Genomic DNA, 23,284 nt, shown 5'->3' on the forward strand with positions numbered 1-23,284 from the left:
TCCAGAGCAACAGTGCCCACCCAGGGCGGGGGGAAGGTTCCAGGTCAGAAGCCTCTAGGGCACGGGACATTTGCAAATCACCCCCACCCACAGATGCCGGCACCCCTAAGTCCTCCCACGGCTGAGAGGCTCTATTAGGCCACCAGAGGATTCTGTAACATTCTGAAAAAGAGCCTCATTCCAATTCAAACCACAAGTGCTAACCTCCTAAAAGAAAAAAAGAGAGAAAGAGAGAGAGAACGTACTGGTGTCACAGGCCAGCCCTACTTCTCTGGGAACTGCCCGGCCATAAAAATCAGGTGTTTTACCGCCTGAGAATTTGGAATTGGGGCCAAAAGAGAGCTAGCTGGAATACCATGCCCTTTTGAGTCATGGAGATAAATACAGGATCCCATCACCTAGCTTCAACAACTATGGACTCGGGCCAGCCTGGTTTCCTGCGGCCCCACTCACACCCCCTGTGTTCTTTAGGAATGGAAGGTTCTGGAGAACCCCTCCCCCGCAACACCGCGGCCCTGTGTCTGCACAAAGCAGAGGGAGGCCCTCTTGTGCGGGCTGTCGGGGGTCTAGGCCTCATCCTGGGTGATGGCTACAAACTCTCTGAGCCGAAGCACCAGTCTCCTGAGGCTGTTGAGACAAATGCAGGAAACAATCCCCATGGAATGCTTAGCCTGGCGTAGGGCTGAGCAGGGGCTCGCGGGCGGGAGCTCTCCTCACTGCTGTGGAGGCTGTCACTGTCACTCTTCCCGTGGCTGAGCGGCACTGTTCAGTCTTGTTCTGGTGGCCACCCCAGCATTTTCTTAATGCTTTCCTAAAGGTAGGGCAATTTTGTTTCATGCTTTCAATTTGGAATTAAAAAAAAAGTCTATACCAAAAAAAAGAAAAAAATAGTATTATCACTACCGAAGCTGTGGTTTACTTCTAGGCCTTTGCTGTTACTACGATTACTAGGACTAGTTGTAATAACACCAGCTACCAGTTTTTGAGCTTCTAGTCCATGTCAAGCATTGTGCCAAGCCCTCCATAAATATTATCTCACTGAATCCTCACAAGCTACACTGTAAGGGGGATTCTGTTGTTATTCTCACTCGAGAGCTGAGAAAACAGACCCAGAGAATTTAAGTGGCTTGCCTAAAATCATGGAGCTGAGGAAAACAGGATCAGAAGCCAGGTCTGCCTGAGCGGACACCCCATGCCTTTTACCACTACAGCAAGCACAGCTAAAATCCTCCTGGAGCCAAGAAACTAGCCCCCCACCCCCAAGCTAGAAGAACTTTCTATCACATATTCTAAAGATTAAAACTCCAAATGAGAAGGGACTCTCATTCTTCCCCAGTGGCTGTCTGTCCCGCTTTCAAATGCGTATTTCACCCTCTTTACTGGGACTCCTCGATTTTCAATATCTAAGTTGTTCATTGCAACTACAAGAGGATCCCCTGGATCCCCAAACAGTTCTTGAGTGGATGGGGCAGGAGAGCTAAGCCCCCTTTTAAAAAGAAGCCCTAAGGCTGAAGCATTAAGAACCAAAGTGAAACAGTCACCTCGTTTCTGGCTGGAAGATGTTCCCTCTCATTCCTTCCTATATAGGGAGAGCTGTTCAGCAAACAGCTACTCAATCATAGTTCAAAGAATTCCAAGTTTGTGCTCTTATCTCCACATGAGATTATCCTCAAATGAACCAGCATCTCTAACTCAAGGACGCACCTGTGGGATGATGCTTCACGGACTGCATGACCAGGAATTATCTAGAACAAACAGTTCTGTGCACAGCATGTTCTCTGAGGAGTCTGCCCACCCTGTACGGGAAAACCCGTTGTCTGCAGTGCATTTCACAGGGGTCTGGAGCCAAACTAGTGCAAACCCATACCATAGCAGAATGCCCACGAGCTGAAATTCACCTGCAACCTCTTTTCCTTCTCCCCACCCAAAACGTGCACCCACACTTTCACGCAACACACAGAAATCTCCGAAGCTTGGAGGAGAATGAACAGAGACTATCACTCCCAGAATTTGGGATTTCATAGTGCAGTGCAATTTCGGAAGCATTTGGTAGACTGATGGAGTTAAGAAAACAGATACTTAAGAGCCAACACCACTCACGGCCACAAACCCATACTATCTTCTATCGCTACCATTTCAAAAAGGACAAATTTAAAAGTGAAAACATAGGAAAAAAAAGCCAGAGGCTCAGAGTAAAAGACAACCCTTCCTCAGGAAGAGAGTAGAACTTTCAGGCACGGACACACGTATGCACAGGGGTGCAGAGGCAGGCGGAGTGTCACTGCAAACACCCTCCTCGTTTTCCCTCCCTCCCTGCAGATGGGACAACTGGTTCTAGACCACAGCTGGGCCCTGAGGAAGCACTCAACCAGGCCGGACGCCCCCCCACCCCCCCACCACCCGGCCCAGCATGGGAACGCATCTCAGCCCAGGCCCCACGGGCAGTGCTGCTGGGCCCTCCCTCCGGGGTCCCCCTCCACAGCCCCATACTCCCCAGTTCCCATCCTTTTCCTCCTTCCTAACTGGGCAATGGCCGGCGGCCAGACACGTCCTCTGGTCCTCTGCACGTCCTGCAAAGCCCCGATGGAAATCCTGTCAACTCTGCTCCTGGAGAATAAACTCTACTTTTTCCCAGAAATGGACTTGAAGCGGTTCTGTGTACACACTGTGAGCAATGCCTAGTTACGGGGATTTAAGGAGTATACATAGTGCCACCCACAAAGTGAAGAAAAATTAGGAAGCACTTTACTATAACATTAAGATTGGAACAATTTTCAGAGAGGTAATACACATGTGTGAATATGGCAAATGAAATCACGTGAGATACCACCTTCCACGTGTCAGAATGGCTAAGATCAGAGAGACAGGAACTAACAGGCGTTGCCGAGGACGTGGACAGAAGGGCGCCCTCGTGCACTGCAGGTGGGAACGGACGCTGGGGCAGCTGCTGTGGAAAGCAGTGTGGAGCTTCCTCGACAAAGTAAAAGAACTACTGTTGGATCCAGCAGTTCTACTTCTGCGTATTTATCTGAACAGCAACACTAATCTGAACAGGTATAATATGTGCCCCATGCGCAGCGCGGCATTGCTCACAAGAGCCAAGATACGGAGGCAGCCCAGTGTCCATCCACAGAGGAAAGGATGCAGATGTGGGGTGTGTACACACACACACACACGCAGGAATATTAGTCATAAAAAAGAACAAAATCTTGCCATTTGGGACAACACGGATGGACTTGGAGGGTATTACACTAGGTAAAATAAATCCGAGGAAGGCAAATACGCCATATGATTTCACATACATGTGAAATCTAAAAAAACAGAACGGCTCACAGATGGAGAGCAATCCGGGGGTCGCCCGAGGGGAAGGGCTGGGGGATGGGTCAAAGAGGGGAAGGGGATGAAGAGGTACAAACGTGCAGGCACAAATAGGACAGGGACGCTGGGTACCAGGCAGGGAATGGTTACTACGTGACCACTTGATCGGGAGGCCCGTTCCACCTCATCCCATAAACACCCTCATGGCCACTCCTCCTCCGTCCAGAAGAATTCAGGGGCGTCTCAACTGGCATCTGGAACAGAATTAAGAGGGGGCGGGGGGAGCAGAGCAGGTCTTGCCTTTTCGTCCTGGTAGATCCTGTTGACGCTCTCCAGCTGCGAGTCGTGGCTGGACTGGATGCGGTCGAGCTGCTCCCGCTGCTTTTCCAGCTCTCCCTGGAACTCGTTCTTCTTAAGCTCCACCGCGCCTCTCTCCGCCGCCGCCCTGCGGACCCTGCCCTCCAGCTCCAGGATCCGGGTCTACAAGCACAGCGCGGCACGTGAGGGCGAACCCCAAGCTGTCCCCGCGCACCCGGCCGCTGGAGGGCGCTCCCTGGGAGAAGCCGGCTCGGGCCGAGCCAGCAGCTAGCCCTACAGTCGGAGGTATGCTCCCAGGCCCCGCGGGCAGTCCTGCTGGGCCCCCCTGCGTCCCCCTCCGCAGCCCTACACTCCCCGGCTCCCATCCCCCTCCTCCTTCCTAACCGGGCGGTGGCGGGCGGCCAGACACGTCCTCTGCGTGTCCTGCAAAGCCGCGATGGGAATCCTGTCAACTCTGCTCCTGGAGAATAAACTCTACTTTCTCCCAAAAATGGGCTTGAAGGGGTTCCGTTAAGAACAATCCTGGAAGTCAATTGTGTAGAAGCGACTATTTTTTTCCAGAGAAAGTGTTACAAGTCGAGGAAGTCACTTCTCCGGGCTTCGCTGTCACAGGCTTATGTCCCAGGAAATACCAGCACAACCCTCCCAGGGCGTCCCGAGGCCTGAAGGAGGCAAGTCCACGCGGTGCCTCAGGCTTTCCCAGGCGCGCAAATACTTAGTTTCCCTCCTGCCGCTGACAGAGCCCTTAACTCGTGGCAGACAAAACCTCTCAAAACAGATTCACCAAGTCCACGTCTGCCCAGACAGCGGGCTCCCGTGGAAGCGCACGGGGGCGGCCGGGCCGACAGGACACTCGGCGGCGACGGGGCTTCACGGCTAAGAGCCCGAGCTCTGCCATCGGAGACTGGGCTGGAATCCCCGCTCCTCGTGCACCGCACCGCTCTGCGTCTCCGTCTGCCCACCTGGGAAGGGGGACGGTGAAGTCCCGAACGGACAGTTTCCGTACAAAACAATACAGTGTATCCACTGCACTGTTGGAGAAAAACCATCCGGGCACTTGTGAAAATGGGAAGGAAAACTTCCTTCAAGACTCCTGCAAGAGGGGTCGTGTCTATGCAGTAGGAGAGAGAACCGGCTGCACCCTGAACCCAGCTGAGACAGCTAAGGGCCAACGGTGGAGGGAGGGGTCAGTGGAGGAAAAGTGTCAAGAGGAGACGTCAAGGGCAGGGGGATTTCTTGCTAAAGGCAGGCAAAGGGCTCAGCCATCAGCAAGAGGGAGCTGGGGCCTGATCAGGTACTGGGGGCTGGGGAGGACTTAGCAGGATTCTTTGCTAAGTGCGCTGGGCAGGCTGAAGACGGGATGGCGGGGGGGAAGCCAAGACGGAGGCCTAGAGGAGAAGAGGGGTCAGAGGTGCCTGACTGAAGTCCGGTCAAGGAGAGTCTCTGTCCTAGCTCAGCACTGCCTGACCCACGATGCCCAACAATAAATCGGAAAGCTAAAATCATTATCCCTGAGTGAGGATTTTAACAACCGCACCTCTAAAAAAAAAAAAAAACACCTTTCCCACACCTGTTACCCAAATACATTTCCAACACCACTCTGAGATCCGGCGTGGACCGGAGGACCCGGCGGGCTGTCAGGGTGACAAAGCAGGCAGTCTTCCCAGAACCAGCGCCCATGGCTCGACGAAAAAAATCGTTCACTCACAGGCCAAGCCGAGAGGGCTCTTCTGGGGGCAATCCTACCACCCAAGGGCAGAGCGGATGTGGAGAGTCCGGCCCTGGGCGGGCTGTGGGGATATGCGGAGCCCAAGACTCGAGATACAGAGTGCACAAGCCACTGAGCGTGATGCCTTAGGGGGCGGTAAACAGCAGAGCCCTCAGACCCCACCACCCGGTGACCTTAAATACTTGCAGACACCCATGCACACAGACAAACCAAGCACCTGGAGATCCACGCTCCGGGAGCTGGCGATCCAGTAGTTGAAGCCCAGGACAATGATGCAGGCCACCAGGGCGGCCAGCACGAGGGGCGGCGACTTCATGCTCCGGCGCCCGTTTCCCAGTCCCATCATCTCAAAGGCTGGGAGAGAATCTGCCAAACAAAACAAGCGAAGAAACCCTTGTACTCGCAGTGCCGCCGCACCAGCAGGAAGGCGTCTGTGCCTCGAACACGAACCTGTGGGAAGGAGACCATGTAAGTGGCACACCCAGAGTCCGCACGGGTGTGTGGCCCAGGCGGCGGGCCAGCCCCCCAGGACAGGCTGGTTGGAGGGAGCGCCATCCTGGAAACCCACCACCTGCAGGTAATTTCTCGTGCACTTCAGCTTCCTCTTCTGTAAAATGGGGTTAAGTGCAGTCCCTTCCCCGCCCCCCACTCCAGGACAGGTTGAGAATGAATCATCTCTGTACACAGTGACAGCTAATATTAAATGCTTCCACATCACCTTAGGGAAAAAAAACCCATTTCTCATTATTCCCCCAAAGAGGCCTTTTTAATTTGAGTCCTAACACGGGAGGGTTTTTCACCTTGGACAGAATTACTAATGACACCCAATTAAAGCATTTGTTGAGCAAAGCCAGAAAGCACCCCGGAGGAGTGTGGACCCCCCACACACACAGGGTGCTGGCGGCAGGAGTGAGGTGTGGGCCCGGGCTTCCTCGGAACGCCTGCTCCTCTCCCCGCGCAGCGCATCCACATTAGCAAGAGAGCTGCAGAGTATCCCCTTCTCCAGAGAAAGCCAGATACAGCCTACAAGAAGGAAGTGATCAGGTTCGTTCATGGACTTCAACCCAAGACCAGGTCTGCCCAGATACCAGCACGCGGCACGAAGCCCAAGGAAAGCCGACTTTCCCAAGTGCCTTGGCTGAGGCAGATAAAACAGGCCTTATCAGAGAAAGGGCAGCATGCACAATAAAGGGCATCTGTGAGAACAAGCATGCTTTTATGCCAGGTGTGGCCCACAATGGCGGAAGGAGGGGGGACGGAAAGGGGAGGGGGCAGAGGAAAAGAAAGACGCCCCCCCCCCCCCCCCCAGGGACTCAACTTCTGGGTTAAGTTCATTCGAGCAAGAACAGAGCAGAGCCGTCACGACCAGCTCTCCCCCTAAGGTGTTCCTAGCCAGGTGTGTCACTGGGAGACCTCTTCCTTCTTAATAATCAGGTACTAGTGTGGGCGTCTAAATGGGGTAAATGCGCAATCTCTGGAATCACCTGAAATAAAGTACCACCAGAATTCCGAAGCACAGAACTGACCTTAGCCTCTGCTGGTGCCTCCCTCACCAGCCTCTGGTCTCTCAGGATGAAAGAGAAAAAAAAAAAAAACTTTAAAGATCAATTATCAGTTGAAATCAGCAAGCACCGCTCATATTAAAGGAGTAATGCTCAGAAATACTAAACGTCTAGAAAATTCTATATATCTGCTGAAAATGTGTCTCCACTGCCTTATATCTGATTTTGTTCACTAAACAGTCTTTTTTAAACTTCAAGAAGTATATATAAAACTACTACAAATACAACTGGGGAGAAAAGCCACACAGTAAAGTATGAAATTTGAAGTCTCCCTCCAAATGGCGGCATCCTCCCATTCCAGCAGCTCTCAGCCCTCACAGGACCCCAGCATCACCTGAGACCACCTGGGACCCCAGCGTCACCTGGGATCGGGGTGTGGGACCCACTCCTCCACTTCCAATTCAATGGCTGTAGAGAAGTGCCAGGTATTTGTAGTTTTCAGTGTCCCCAGGTGATTCTAATATGCAGCCACTCTTGTAGGTGTCATTCTAGATGTTTCTTGATGCTTATACAAGCATCGCCATACATGTTTTTAAATCCAAACAAGATCATTCCCACTGTTCTGTAAGTGTCGTGAGTCACTTAGTCATACATCTTATCGCACTTTTCCTTGCAGCCCATTACGGTTTGCTCTTTTTTTCTAAAGTTCTGGATGGGGCTCCACTGTGTTCCAGGATTTATTTAACCAATCTCCTACAGAGGGCCATCCGGCTTATTTCCAACAACTCTGCCATGAACACCCTTGACGTCCACATCTGTGTTTGCAAACTTCTATCCTGGTGTGCGAGCCCTTACACACAATTCTGAAACCCAAAATGCTCTAAAAGCCCAAAGGGATTTTTAAAAACTTATCCACGGCAACAAAACCTGACCTGAACTCAGATCAAGGTCTGATCGGAACTCACCCAAAGCTACTTATATAGTCTCTTTCTTCCTTCGTGTGAATATGCATATGTTTTGCTGCAGAAAGATTAGTGTTTGATTATGGGGTGCTGCCGCAGATCCTGCTGGGGCTGTCACATAATATATAATAAGTGCATCTTATTATCTTCTGAATTCTGAAAAATTTCTGAATTCCAAACACATCTGGCTTCCAGGGGTTTGGGGAAGGGAGGAGGAACCAGCAAGAAGCTTGCTGGGTGTGAGGCATTGATCAAGTGTTTCAAATACGGCACTCCCTGAAGCCTTGAGAGGCTCTGAGGGGGCACTGATCACCCCCATTTGGCAAGTGATGGAATACATCACAGACAGCTGTAGGTAAATTTCAGTAAGTGGTCCTGCTGGGTCATAGGCCTTTAAAACTGATAAATCTTACTGCCTCCAAAATATTTAGCAAATTACAAAGGGCAAAAAGTGGAGAACCCTGGCAGACACCACCTTAAGGAGCCAGGTGATCAAAGTGAATGTCACTACTAATGAGACATACCGCATCACAGACCGCCTAATAGGATGCACTGGGGAGAAAAGTTCTCAGGATCTTAAATTGAGGGATATTCTATGTTCAAAAAGCGTTAAAATCATGAAAAACAAGGAGAAGACTGAGGAACTGTCACAGAGATGTGACAACTAAACAAGGGAACTATGGGTGAGGGATATACGGGAACCTTCTGTACTATGTTTGCAACTCGTTCATAGATCCAAATCAACTAAAAAATTTTTGATAGCTCTTACTCTATTGGCTTTCAAAGCAGTTCCAATAATTTACTCTCACTACTAGTATGAGAAATGTCTGCTTTCTCACACAATAACACCAAAATAAAACTTTTTAATATTTGGCAATCTCATCAGTAATGATATTTTAAAACACATTTCTTGGGGTACATGGCTGGCTTAGTCCATACAGCACGCAACTCTTGATCTTGGGGTCGTGAGTTTGAGCCCCATGTTGGGCATAGAGCCTACTTTAAAAAAATACATTTCTTTAGTTATGAACATAAATGAGCATCTTTTCATTTACTGGCCATTTGTTCATTTTGGTGAAATGTCTTTTCATATTTTCTGCCCATTCTTAAACTTGGGTGTTCATCTTGTTGATTTGTAAGAACTCTTTGTATGCTAAAGATAAACAAATCTTTCGTCTTTCATGGGAATATCTTTTATTCTCAATTTTTCATTTGTTCTTGGACTTTCTCTTTGAATTTTTTGCCCATAGTTTTTGGTTATTGGTGGTGTTTTTAAAATAATCTAATCTTGTCGGGCGCCTGGGTGGCTCAGTTGGTTAAGCGACTGCCTTCGGCTCAGGTCATGATCCTGGAGTCCCGGGATCGAGTCCCGCATCGGGCTTCCTGCTCAGCAGGGAGTCTGCTTCTCCCTCTGACCCTCCCCCCTCTCATGTGCTCTCTCTCTCCTCTCATCCTCTCTCAAATAAATAAATAAAATCTTTAAAAAAATAAAATAATCTAATCTTGTCAATCTTTTATTGTCTGGATTTTGTTGGTACTTAGACGTTTCTACTCTAAGTTTAGAAATACATTTACCCATATTTCCTCTCAACATACCTACGGCCTCATATGTTTATTTAAATCTTCCATCCACTTGGAATTCACTTTTGATGTAAGGAGTAAAAAATACAAAAATATGAGGTTTGGGTTTTATGTGTGTGCATGTGTGGAACGGCTAGCCTGTTGTCAGCACCCTTTACAGAAAAATCTATTTTTATCTAGGGCTTTGAAAGCCTGTCTTTGTCTATACTTAATTCCCTAACCATATACTTCTAGATTGGGGTCCTTGTCTGACCTTTTATTTTATTCCAGCAGATATAAGTCAATGGATGGATATACTACAAGTCTGAAAACAATAAAAACTCAATTCTCATTTCAAGGGAAGTATTCGGATGATCTTTCAAAATGCTCCTTTCTGGAGCCCGTTAAAATGCACTGAGCAGCTGCTCGGAGGCAGATGCTGTACAGCCGCCAGGCAGCTCGGGGCAGGGTCAGGAGAACAAACTCTGGAACCTACTGCCAGTGTCGGACTCTGGTTCCACCTCTTAGGAGCCACAGGACCTGTCTGAGCATCGCTGTCCTCCTCATAAGGATATTTGAGGATTAAATGAGTTAAGGTATGAGAAGTGCTTAGAACCACATCTGGCATATAGTAATTGCTCAATAAATTTTAACTATTATTACTTTAGAGATGGAAAGATGAAAAAGAACTCATTTCTAGATCTAGTCTTTGCCCCATTTTATAAAGAAAAGGTGATGAATGTCTCCCTTCCACCTTGATTCTATTTTAGAGGAATGAGCCTTGTGCGTTCGTCCTATTAACTCTGCTGCCAATGAAGCAGTGGTATCTGCCGTCACCTGGGGCTGACTCCCCACCGCCGCGGCACTGGACGCCCCAGACCAGGACCTCAGGATGGCCAAGAGAGGTTTGAGGAAGCCCCTCACCAGGTCCCTGCGCTTGGCTGCCCAGGGAGGTATGCAGCGGCCCAGAGGGCACAGTGAGGAGAGCCCGGGGCTCCCACTGGACACAGGGCCGCCCAGTGAAGAAGGCGAGCAGGAGGAAGGGAGGCCAGCACTGAGCCTCCGGGCAGCAAGGTGCTTGGGCGCTGACTTCCAGGGCTGTGGAAACCCCTGCTGCTGAAAAAAAACCAAAGGCCAGACACAGGTGGGAAGTGAAGACTGAGGCGGTGACTCAGAGCCATAGTTTACAGGTGTCCGATACCTCGGAGGCTCTCCTTCCCCCACCTTAGTCCTGTGGACCTAGGGGGTGATGCAGGAGACGTCCTGCATCAGATATATTAATAATCATTATAACTGGGGCTTCAGAATGTGTTTTGTCTCATATTTGATTGGAAGTATCTGACTTACTGAAAAATGATTAACCTTAATCTGCTAAACTCTGTGAAACCCCAGGCTTCCCTGGAGAAAAAGAAAGTGGTGTGTTTCTGCATTAAAAGTGTCTTGGTAAATGGGAAATGTGAAAAAAACTGCACATTCTTTCCTACTGGCTTAATTTAAAAAATTCAACCTACTGGTTAAAATTATTATTTGCCCGTAAGACAAAAATTTTTTTTGTAAAAGAAGAGAAACTTCTAATTACTTATAAAAGAAAAAAGAAAAGAAAAAGCACCTGAAAATGAGTAACCTGCCAAATACACTGAACCTACTTTTATTTTTTCTCATTTCCTTATTCCCACATAGGGTTTTTTTTTTTTTTTTTTACAAGAGAGCCAGAGAGAGCACTCAAGCAGGGGCAGGATAGGCAAAGGGAGAGAGAGAATTTTTTTTAAGATTTTATTTATTTATTTATTTGACAGAGAGAGAGAACACAAGCAGGGGGGGGAGGAGAGGGAGAGGGAGAAGCAGGTTCCCCCACTGAGCAGGGAGCCCGACTCGGAGCTCTATCCCAGGACCCTGGGATTGTGACCTGAGCCAAAGGCAGCTGCTTAACCGACTGAGCCACCCAGGCGCCCTGGACAGAGAGATTCTTAAGCAGATTCTACACTCAGCACAGAACCTGACATGGGGCTCGATCTCATGACCCTGAGATCACGACCTGAGCTGAAATCAAGAGCACAACCAACTGAGCCACCCAGGCGCCCCAAGAATTTATTTTTAAGTAATCTCTACAACCAATGTGGGGCTCGAACTCACAACCCTGAGATCAAGAGTCACAAGCTCTACCGCCTGGGGGCCCCTCCCCATAGGGGGTTTTAGTCATACAGGCAAATAGTGCAGGTAAGAGCAATCAAATCAGAATAGCTTGTTAGACCAACGTGGCCACTGCAGAAACAATACAGCTTCTCCAGCGGGAGAGCCCCACCTTTCTTCCTTCTCAGAGGAAATGGCCTCACCTGGATCTTGGAGAGTCAGAGCAGGAGGTGCTCGGCAGGAAGTCTAGAAGGCCCTCTGCAGTAAGCAAACAGACCTGAGAATGCCCTGTTCAGCACAGGTGAACGATTCGGTCACCAACATTTTTCTGAGGGTTAAAAATATTCTACCATGCCCCGAGAATGTCCCCAAGCCAGGGGTCAGCATACCAGGCCGACAGGCCCTCATAGGCCTGTTTTGTAAACACAGCCCCGGTCAGCTCCTTTATTGCCCACAGCTGTTTTATGGCTACAAGGCAGAGTTGATCCAAATCTACTCATAGGGTTATTATGAGGACTCAACTGGTCAAAGTACTTATTATCTGGCCCCTTAGAGAAGTTTGTCATCTCCTGCTCTAAACCATTAGGATTGAATGACCAGGTCCACAGCATTCTCCTTAAATTGCTCTCAAAACTTACCAGGAAGTGCAGAAAATCTCCTCCTCTCACTCCCCCAATCCCCAATTATAAACATCATGTTTCCCCAACTCCGGAAGCTGACAGTTTATAAAAGAAAAAAACTTCAACGTCATGGGGACCGCAGTTCATAACACTGTATTGCGTATCTGAAAGTTGCTAAAAGAGTACATCTTAAAAGTTCTCACCACAAGGAAAAAAATGTAACTGTGGTGACAGCCGTTAACTAGATTTATTGTGGTGAACATTTTGCAATACACACAAATACTGAATCATGACGTTGTACACCTAAGACTAGCATATGTCAGTTATACCACAAATTTTTTTTGAAGAAACTTAAAATTCATGTGCAGGACAGGGCGCCTGGATGGCTCAGATGGTTAAGCATCTGCCTTCGGCTCAGGTCATGATCCCAGTGTCCTGGGATCAAGCCCCGCATCAGGTTCCCTGCTCAGCGGGGAGCCTGCTTCTCCCTCCCTCTGCCCCTCCTCTACTCTTCCACCCCTGCTCGGGCTTGCTCTCTCTCCCTAACCCATCCCCCCACCTCTCAAATAAATAAAATATTTTTAAAAAATTCACGTGCATGTTTAGTACTATGTAGTGGAAATACCAAAGAGCAAGATGGACAAGTGAAAATGAATGAGAGGAACCAAATTCCATTGTGTTTTTTTCCAGCACTTGCAATTTTCTGAAGAAAGGCCGCCTCCCACACAGATGCCAAGACTACATCTTGGCAGGAACTCCCGAATTTTCCTCCAGTTCAAGAGTTGGCAAACTGCAGCCCAGAGGCTGAATCCTGCCAGGCACCTGTTTCTGTGCAATGCCCATAAGCCTAGTCTTCACAGTTTTTAATGGTTGCAAAAAAAAAAAAAATCAAAAGTTCACATGTGAACAGCACATGCAATTAAAATATGGGTGTCCCTAAATAAAGTTTTATTGGGACACAACCACTCCCATTCATTTATGCCCCGTCTAAGGCTGTCAGGCTACAAGAACTGAGTCTACCAGCAGGGCACATGAATCCCAGAGGGTATAGAAGATGCTCAGCGGGGCTAGGGAAGAAAATCCTAGCAGTTACATTAATTTGTATCCAAAAAGTGTGATATCAACTATATTTCAGTAATGTAATTATCACATAAAAATAACTTGCAAGTATATATGTATACTAATTATATTATCTCATATTATGTAACATTATGCTAATTCTATTATACTACCATAAAATAAATACTAACAGTGCTAAGAAAAGTAGAAACTGACTCTGCATGCTAAGTCCCTCTGTTGAAGGTCACAAGTCACCACCCCTGAGGTGCCTGAGAAACCCCTCTGACTTCGTTCGGCACTGAGCACAGTGAGGTGGACTGACAAATTATAACTACGCTAAACCTTACAGAGACTATGAAGCTTTAAGATTCATATGAAAAGCACAAATTGAAGTTATGCTAATAAACGTAAGCATGGGCAAACACGAGTCCACCGCTGGGAAGGCCCAGGCTTCTTATCCTCAGTTCTGCATGAGCCATGTCACAAAGTAAAACCTATGATGATATAATCAGATCTGACAAGAAACAGGCCAAAAATACTCACAGTTCAAGGAGTATATGAAAGAGGGCTTTACCGCCACTGTCACTAAGCATGAATCCAGCCCTAAGAGTATCCTGGGCCTTGAGATACAAGACAGTAACAATAGCACATGCACCTAATTTATAAATTAGTAACATACAGACGAGTGCTAAACATTTGTTTAATTGAGTAAATTGATATATAACATTGACTTAATTTTAAGTTGTTTTTTAAACTAATGAGAATGATCAAAAAAGTTTGGAAATCAGAGCAAACCACCGTCTGTATCCCCATGATCATGTCATGTAGTACTCTTACGTATCTTTTCCTCCTGTCAGGCATTAATCAATCTTCAAAATCTTAGCTAGGGGAAGTTCTATTAACACAACCCTGAAAGGTTTTAAATAAAAATAAGATCAAAATATTGTAACAATCAGAGAAGGCATGATTTTTTTTTCTTCTGAAAGTGTAGGAAATTCACTGTGTGAAACAAAGTGGACTCCCTGGGAACTTGGTAAGCACTTCTGAAACTTCAAGCCAAGTCTTTTCATGTAATGTCATCAGTAACTGGAAAAGTCTAAAAAAGAAAATGACCACAACCTAAGAATGTTTTTTTGCTAGAGGAAGCGGGGAGCAGGCAAATGAAATAACACTCACACTTTTATAAAGTGAGACAAAAGCTTATCAAGACCATTCCTACTTTTGTGCAAAAAAAAAAAAAAAACTAAGTCTTTTTTTTTTTTTTACAACAACAAAAAAAGAAGTGTTTCTTTTTCCCTTATCCAAATAATGGATGTTATTTCTCACCTTAGGTCATTAAAAAAAAAAAAAAAAGGTAATGAAAGAATACAACTACATTAAAGCCAGGGCATGGGGCCTCTCATCCCTCATCTTGGCCTCCCACCCTCCCTTCCTGGGGCTGGCCTTCTCTGGGGGCCAGGCCACCTTCAAGCTTCCTCTCACTAAAGAACCAGCCAGGGAACTCTGCTTAGCACAGCCTGCTAGAAGTGATACCCCAACCTTCCATCTCCTTCCTGGAGAGGCAGTTTCCCCAGGCTCTGCCCTTCTACCCTTTGTGTTTCTGATGCAGAAAGCCTGTCTGCACATTCATAGGATTTTCAATGAGGTCAGCAATTTCCTCCCCGCTGGGTGGCCACAAAAACCCCCAGGCCTGACACAGTCAACCATCCTCACTTCTGCTTCTGCCCCACCCCTCAAAAAATAATATAATACAAAATCTTTTCAACCCTCATCAATAACTAGGCCCATGGCCAGCAATTAGAAAGATGGCTTCCTTAGCTCCCAAGAGCAATATCGTCCATATCTGATACCCCCCAGCCCCCCAACCATTCCTTCCTCTCATTCTTGGTGCTTCATTTTTGAACAAAACCAATGGGGGAAAAATGTGATAACTTCTCCATAGGAGAACAAAATACATCTGGAAGAGCTGATTGTTTTCTTAAACATCCTCAGAATTCAATGTCTTTTTGACCACTGATACCTTAAAAATTGAGTTCTGGCCTAGGGACAGCAAGTCTTACCAAATTACTGCTTTTTATTTACAAATAAAATAAAATTATTCTTCCCATGCATGAGCTTACCTTAATCTTCTATAACATAAACAGGAAGGACCACACCGCCAAGAGACTCCACTGCTCTTCTGGTTTCATGCTCCAAAAATTTCAAAAATACTAAAACTGCCGATATTTGAGTCAATCTGATGGCTATAAGCCAAACAGAGTCACTCGAAAGCTGTTAAATATCTCATCAGACTGTGGGACATCTTAACAATCCACCCCTAGGAATGTCCCTCAACATTTGCGGAATTTCGAGCTGTAGGGCCTCGGAGACCCCAAACCAGACAAAGAAAATCTCCGACCCATGAAAGCCACACAAGTTTGGTTATGCAAATTTGGAAAAGGGGTATCTGAAAATGACCAGCAACATCATGGCATTCCCAATACAATGGTCCTTAAATTCCGCTAAAAAGAACACTCATCAAAGCAGGTATTTTCTTATTTTACCTTAAAAAAAAAATCATTACAAACATCAAACAGGGTGTGAAACAGAAACTATATATAAACCCAGGAGGCTATTTTTACAGCGGAGCAAAAGTTCTATGGATGCTCCACACAGTCATAGGTGGGAAATACACACCCAGGAAGGAACCTGGAGCATCCCCAAGACGGGCTCCGGTCACCTGCCCGGACGCGACCGCTGCCAACGTGGGCACCCGCGGCGCCCGAGCGCCAGGACGCGGAGGTGAGCGGCGCGCGGCGGCCACCCGCCCTCCCCTGGCGCCAGTCACCCCCGCGGGACCCGCACTAGTGCGACTTCGGGGCTGCACGCTTTCGACTTCGGATGCCGACGCGCGTGACAAAGCGGAGAACAAAAAAGAAAGGCCCGCACGCCCCAGACCGGCCTCCGCCGGGGCAGAGAGCCCTCGCACAGCCCCTCGCGGCGGCCGGGGACCTGGGGGCGGAGGCGGCCCCGGGGCGAAGGCTTGGGCCCCTCGGGGGCTCCGGTGACAGGCTGCGGCCGGGGCGCGGGGCCCCGGGCCGGGGAAGAACCAGGGAGAGGGAAGGCGGCCAGGGCGGCCCGGGAGCTGGGGCACCCGCGCCGCGCACTCACCTCCTGCCGCGGCTCCGGCGGCCGCTCAGCGCTGCGGGCCCGGCTCCCGGACCGCCCGCCGCTCTCCCGCCGCCGGCCTCGCGCTCTCGCCCGCTCCGCGCCGTGCGCCCCGCGCCGCGCCCAGCGCCGCCGCGTCTCCGGCCTCCGCAGCGGCGAGTCCCCGCCCCCGGACCGCGCCGGCGGCGTGGGGAGGAGGCGGCGCCGCGAGCGCGGGGAGGCAAGGCCGGGGCCTCGCCCGGACGCCGGCTCCACGGTGCGCGCGCCCTGACCCGCGGCCGCCCCTCCGCCCTAGCCCGGGCGCCGGGGTCGCGCCCCCTCCTCGGCCGCGGCGCCCCCCAACCCCCCCCCCGGGCGCCCCTGCGGGACGCGGCTTCGAGGTAGCAGGGGAGCGGGCCCGACGCTCCCTAACGAGGCGCAAGGGTGGGAAGGGGCGGCGCGGAGCAAAGGGACCTAGAGCAGAGAGGACCCCTCACCTCACCCCCACCCCGGTCCGGAGGGAATTTTCCGGACTGTAGGGCCAACTATATCCAGCGCCACCCACCTTGCCACACTCACGTCTCCCTCACTGGTCCCGGCCCAAACTGCCCAGAGGAAAAGGGGCCAACGGATAACAGGAATTTAGGGGGAGTCTGTCCTCACAAGTTTGGGTTATTTCTTCCACCAGTCCTTCCCAGTTCCTAATCTCCCCACGACTGTTATCCCTCAAGCTTTAATTTTCCGTGACTGTGACCCTCCGGACTACTTGTGGATAAAATGAAGCTTCTTGGACCCTGCGCCAAGTGTGATCTTCTAGTATTCTCTAAGGATGAAGCCTGGGAGTCTGAATTTTAAACAGCGCCCAGCGCGCACATTTGTTTGAGAAGCACCGTTAGGCCACACCTCCCTGAGAGGGTGCCAAAAACGAAAGATCTACAGGGTGTTCGTACTAGAAAATTTTAAAACAATGGTTCTTAACCCTGACAGCGCTGGCCAGATGCGAAAATAAGCTAGGCGCTTCTGCAGTATTTGGATGCCAGGGTCCCACCTCCAGAGTTCTGAACCCAAACGCGGGAACTTTTGTTGGTTATAAAGCTTGCCAGATAATTCCAACATGGTCAGCACTAAGAATAAGTCTAGGTTTATCTCTTTTCAAGCCTACCTAGCTCCGGTTTCTGGGAAAGGAACCTCTTCCTCTCACCCTTCCCAAATCCCAATCACACACACAAAACAACAACAGCAAAACACAACACAAGTAAATACACAAACTCCTAAGGGAATGCTCACAGCCAAAATGGTTTTCAACCAGAACAAAGACTCACCTTGAGAAAGGTGACCAAGATTCCTTACTGCCACCTGAGCATGGTCTCCTTAAATTCAGGAAAAGGATCCTTTATGGGCCAAAACCTCTTTATTTATTTGTTTTATTTTATTTTATTATGTTATGTTAGTCATCATACATTACATCATTAGTTTTTGATGTAGTGTTCCATGATTCATTGTTTGCATATAACACCCAGTTGAGCCAAAACCTCTTAACTGAATTTAGAGTAATATTCTATAGCCGGAAATGATACTTTCGTGACCTGCTGTTAGACTCTTGCCCTGCTGGACTAAGACTGCAAAAAGTCGGGGATGTGTTGGACATCAGCCCTGGCTTTTCCAATGACTTGTATCACTTCTTTCTAATCTTCTACTGACTTTAGGTGACCACAATCAGGATTTTTGGACAGGTACAATAAATTGCTCCTTCTGGCTCCCCTAAGTTATATTTTGCCTTCTTAGGCTGGTGGGCCATAACTTCTACCTCGTTTGCCTCTAAGTAAGTTTGCACTGTGTTCCTCATGTATCAACAACTAATTAGTGACTAAGCCAGTGATATTTTTCCAGCTTTATTGAGAAATAATTGACATATCTCACTGTATAAGGTGTCCAGCATTGGGTTTGATTTATATATATTGTAAAATGATTACCACAGTTGGTTCAGCTAACATCCATCTTCTCATATAGATACGACTGTTAAAAAAGAAGAAAGAAGAAAAAAGGAAGAAAAAATTTCTCCTTGTGATGAGAACACTTATGATTTACTCTGCTAACCACTTTCCTATATATAATACAGCAGTGTTAGCGCTAGTCATCACGTTGTACATCACATCCCTTGGTACTTATTTATCTTACAACTGCAAGTTTGTACCTTTTGACCTTTCTCCAATTCCCCACTCCTCGCCCCACCGCCTCTGGTGACCGCAAGTCTGATCTTTTTTCTCTATGAATTTTTTTTTAAGATTCCATATATAAGTGAAATCATACAGCATTTGTCTTTCTGACTTCACTTAGCGTAATGCCCTCAAGGCCCATCCCTGTTGTCATAAATGGTAGGATTTCCTGTCTTTTTATGGCTGAATAATATTCCACTATGTGTGTGTGTATGCATATATATGCACACATACCACATCTTTATCCATTCATCCACTGATGGACACTTAAGTTGTTTCCATATCTGGGCTATTATAAATAATGCTGCTGTGAATATGGGGGTGCATATATCTTTTTGAGTTAATGTTTTTGTTTCCTTTGAATAAGTACCCAGAAGTGGAATTGCTGGATCATATGGTAGTTTTATTTTTAATTTTTGAGGCTTCTCCATACTGTTTGCCATAGTTAAACCCATGATTCTTTTTTTTTTTTTAAGTAGGCTCCACACCCAGCATACAGCCCACAGTGGGGCTTGAAGCTCAAGACCTGAGCGGATATCAAGAGCCGGACGCTTAACTGACTGAGCCACCCAGCTGCCCTTTTTTTTTTTATTTAAGTTCAATTAGCCAACATAAAGTACATACTTAGTTTCAGATGTAGTGTTCAATAATTCATCAGTTGCCTATAACACCCAGTGCTCATCACATCATGTACCCTCCTTAATACCCATCATCCAGTTATCCTATCCCCCCACCCACCTCCCCTCCATCAGCCCTCAGTTTGTTTCCTATAGTTAAAGAGTGTCTCATGGTTTTTCTCCTTCTCTGACGACTTCCTATTCAGTTTTCCCTCCCTTCCCTTATGATCCTCTGTGCTGTTTCTTATATTCCACATATGAGTGAAACCATATGCTAATTGTCTTTCTCTGATTGACTTATTTCACTTAGCATAACACCCTCCAGTTCTAACCATGTCAATGTAAATGGCAGTATTCAACCTTTCTGATGGCTGAGTAATATTCCATTGTATATATGTACCACATCTTCTTTACCCATTCATCTGTTGATGGACATCTCGGCTCTTTCCACAGTTTGGCTATTGTGGACATTGCTGCTACAAACATTGGGGTACAGGTGCCCCTTCAGATCACTACATTTGTGTCTTTGGGGTAAATACCTAGTAGTGCAATTGCCCAGCCCATGATTCTTAAACACTTTATGAAACAGGTCTACATGTCTAGGTGTTAGGGCAGTTTGAATCAATACATCTTTGCTGAGGAGGAAGCAGTCCTTTTCAAGTTTCATGAGATTCCTTATGATGAAATTTGGCATTTAAAAAAAATTTGGCATTTTAAAGAAATAAAAAAATTATTTATTTATTTATTTATTTATTTATTTATTTATTTATTTATTTTAGATAGAGAAAGAGTGCATGAGCTAGAGGGAGGGGCAGAGGAAGAGGGAAAGAAAGAATCTCAAGCAGACTCCCTGCTGAGCTTGGAGCCCAATGCGGGGCTGGATCCCAGGACCCTGAGATCATGATCTGAGCTGATGCCAACAGTCAGTCACTCAACCAACTGAGCCACCCAGATGCCCCGAAATTTGGCATTGTAAAGATGCAGGTATATGTATATATATATTTCACATATAATATATATATACTAGATTTGCATTCTTTATAAAGTACTCTTCAATTTCTTCATGGCTTCTCACCCAAAATATTTAAACTAATCAATCTCCAGCCCTAAAAATTCAATTGGGAAGATTTTGATTAACCGATGTGCAAGGGGCTGTGGTGGTTGGTTGCAGTGGGCATCCATGTTTTGTTTATTCAACATCCTTTTCCATTGCTTCTCAGCCTTTTGGCTAAGATCCTTTCCCTCACTCGCTAGTAGCACACTGTCTTCATACAGGAATGTCCCCCCATCTCCAAGGGATACAGCCTTGGTAGATTATCAATCAAAGCAATGTCCTCTCCAGCTCAAGGGATGAACCTTATATAAGTTTCCTATTTGCTGCCCTAACAAATCATTCAACTTAAAGCAACACAAATTTACTATCTTACAGCTCTGTAGGTCAAAACTTTCATCAAGGTGTCAGCAAGGCTGCATTCCTTTCTGGAGGTTCTAGAGAAGACCCCTTTTTTGCCCTTTCTAGCTCCTAAAGGCTGTCTGCATTCCTGGGCTTGTGACCTCCTGCCTCCCTCTTCAAAACCAGCAATCTCATGATTAGTAACATCTTTCTAATCCTGCTTCCATAGTCACATCTCTCGGATCCAGTTGGGAAAGTTTCCTCACTTCTTAGGATCCTTGTGATTAACTGGTCTCACGCAAATAATGCAAGATAATCTTTCCCCCTCAAGGCCCTTAACTTAATCACATCTGTAAAGTCCCTTTTGTGATGTAAGGTCACATTAACAGACTCCAGGGATGAAGACATGGACATCTTTGGGGGGCCATTATTCTGCCTACCACAGGGTCCTCAACTTAGCTGGTCCGTTACACTCTGTTCCTGGAATGAACAAAGTGATGATTCGAGGACTGAAAAATATTGATATGCACTTATCTCAATGACAGTACTCATCTTCCTCGGCACATAGTTCTGGAGGGCTGGTTTCTGTGCTTCCCAAAGCCCAACTCTTAAGTTTACCCTTTAATTATTAGACTTTCCCCATAGCCTAGAATTTGCTGGAGCTAAATGTAATACATAGTAGGACAACATCAGTGTAGTATCAATTAGAGTTCTTGGTGGCAAACAACAGGAACAGCCTCTATCAATCTTAAGGAAAAGGGGAATTAACTGGATAAATGTCAGGGTCTCACAGAATCAATGGTGAGAACCAGTGAAATCATACTGATTGATTTCCAATCAGTTTGGAAAACCTGGATGCTGCAGAAGGCTAGGCAGCAGAAATCAGAGCAAAAGTGACACAGCAGAAGGAGTGTGTATTCTATGTGCCACACTGCGGCATCTTTAAGAAATAGGACCCCCCAACTGACCCCATGTCTTTGTAATGCTTGCTCAAGATACACAGTGTCCAGAGGAGGCTTCTAGTTGGAAGAATTTGATTCTGAGCCCAGCCCCCCAGGCTAACAGGGACAACTCCTCTGGTTTCTGCAGCGGGATGGGGCCACTAATTCTCATCAAGGCTACCCACCATGGGACATTTTCCCCAGAAAAGGAGATTGAGATGCCTATAAAAAGAGGAGATAGAATGCTGGCAGGCAAAAAAAGCTAGCAATGTCCCCCACAAATATCCAAAGAAATTCAAAGGGCAAAAGGGAGGCAGAAATCATACCTATTTAGGAAAATCAGGAGAGACTATATTGAAAGTGGATGTAGAACAGGGGCTATCCTATAGAAATGGAATTAAGCCACATGTATAATTTTATTATTTTTATATTTTTTTATTTAAGTAATCTCCACACCCAATGTGGGGTTCGAACTCATGACCCAAAGATCAAGAGTTGCATGCCCTTCTGACTGAACCAATCAGGCACCCCACCACATATATAATTTTAAATTTTCTAGTAGCTGCATTAAAAAAAGTAAGAAGAAAACAAGTGAAAATAATTTTAAAGTATTTTTTCTAACCCACTATATCCAATGTATTATCATTTAAACACATAATTCATAAAATGTTAATGAGACGTTTTTCAGGTAATTAAGTATTTACACTGCTCCAGTTTTTTTAAAATTTAAATTAAATTAAAAATCCAGTTCTTGGGGTGCCTGGTAGCGCAGCCGGTTAAGCAGCCGACTCTTGGTTTCCGCTCAGGGCATAATCTCAGGGCCATGAGATCGACCTGTACATGGAGCTTGTGCTCAGCATGGTGTCTGCTTGAGATTCTCTCCCTCTGCCCTGTCCCCCTATTCACACACACTCTCTCTCTCTAAAATAAATAAAATCTTAAAAAAAAAATTCAGTTCTTCCTTGGTATCTGTCACATTTCAGGGGCTCAGTAGCCACATGTGGCTAGTGTCTACCATATTGGACAGCCTAGATCTAGAAGGATGGTGTATCAGTGTGGGCCCAAGCAGGAGAGAGAAAACACAGTAATTTGAACAGGGCAAGTTTAATATAAAAAAATCATTAATTATAGCAGGGTATTGGACTAACAAGGGCTTGGCTGGTAAGATGCAAAGAGAACCGTAAAAAATGTGGGAATGGCAGATATATGGGGCCGCCAGTACCCCTTAGGGCTGAGATAGATCATCCAAGTAAGAGCTCCCCATCTACCCACCTACCTGAGAGGAAGGAGACCAAGATCTCACTGGAGAGAGCATGGCTATGGTTCCCTGGATGGCAGAGAAATTGTTGTGGTGCCAGTAGAACTTGGTGGAAATCTGCCCTCTAGAACTTTCCAGAAATCACCTTCTGCTGTTGGTCGCCACTGGCTGTCCTGCACTGCAGAACCTCAGCCCCAAGGAAGCCGTGTGTGCTGCGGGAGCCAGAAGCATGGATATTTCTATAAAGACAGAAACATGAAGGCGAGATACTCCAGCATGATGACAGCCATAGAAGGAGAAAAGCATGACACAGAACAAGGGGACTAGTTGGGATTGGGCAACCATTGTAGATGGGAGGGTAAGACAGAAGTGCAGCCCTGTTGCCAAGGGTTCATGAGTCAACCTCAGACTAAACAAAATTCCATACGGCATCATAATCTTCCCCAAACACAATTCAGGTCACATTACCCCTCTCTCCAAAAACTTTCAGTGGTCTTTCCTTGCCGATACAGAATCTTAGCTTACCATTCTAGGC

The 23,284-nt window shown here is 47.0% G+C and overlaps 1 protein-coding gene across 3 annotated transcripts in view; it reads right to left on the reverse strand.

The window, feature by feature from the left end:
* The window catches only part of GOLM1 (golgi membrane protein 1), a 60,904-nt gene extending 37,929 nt beyond the window's left edge, over positions 1-22,975 (reverse strand). For 2 of the 3 annotated variants that reach the window (XM_032392965.1, XM_032392962.1), the window contains exons 1-3: positions 16,349-16,431; positions 5,583-5,731; positions 3,619-3,798 (exon numbers count right to left, since the gene is read on the reverse strand). In XM_032392965.1, the coding sequence (XP_032248856.1) occupies positions 3,619-3,798; positions 5,583-5,711 (309 nt within the window). In that variant the 5' untranslated portion in view covers positions 5,712-5,731; positions 16,349-16,431. Of the gene's footprint in view, positions 1-3,618; positions 3,799-5,582; positions 5,732-16,348; positions 16,432-22,767 lie in introns of those variants that run through there. The other variant, XM_032392964.1, reaches the window with a different exon arrangement.
* Between the last annotated feature and the right edge of the window lie 309 nt (positions 22,976-23,284).

This window comes from Phoca vitulina, unplaced genomic scaffold (genome assembly GCF_004348235.1).
Source record: "Phoca vitulina isolate PV1807 unplaced genomic scaffold, GSC_HSeal_1.0 scaffold70, whole genome shotgun sequence".
Taxonomy (NCBI): domain Eukaryota; kingdom Metazoa; phylum Chordata; class Mammalia; order Carnivora; family Phocidae; genus Phoca; species Phoca vitulina.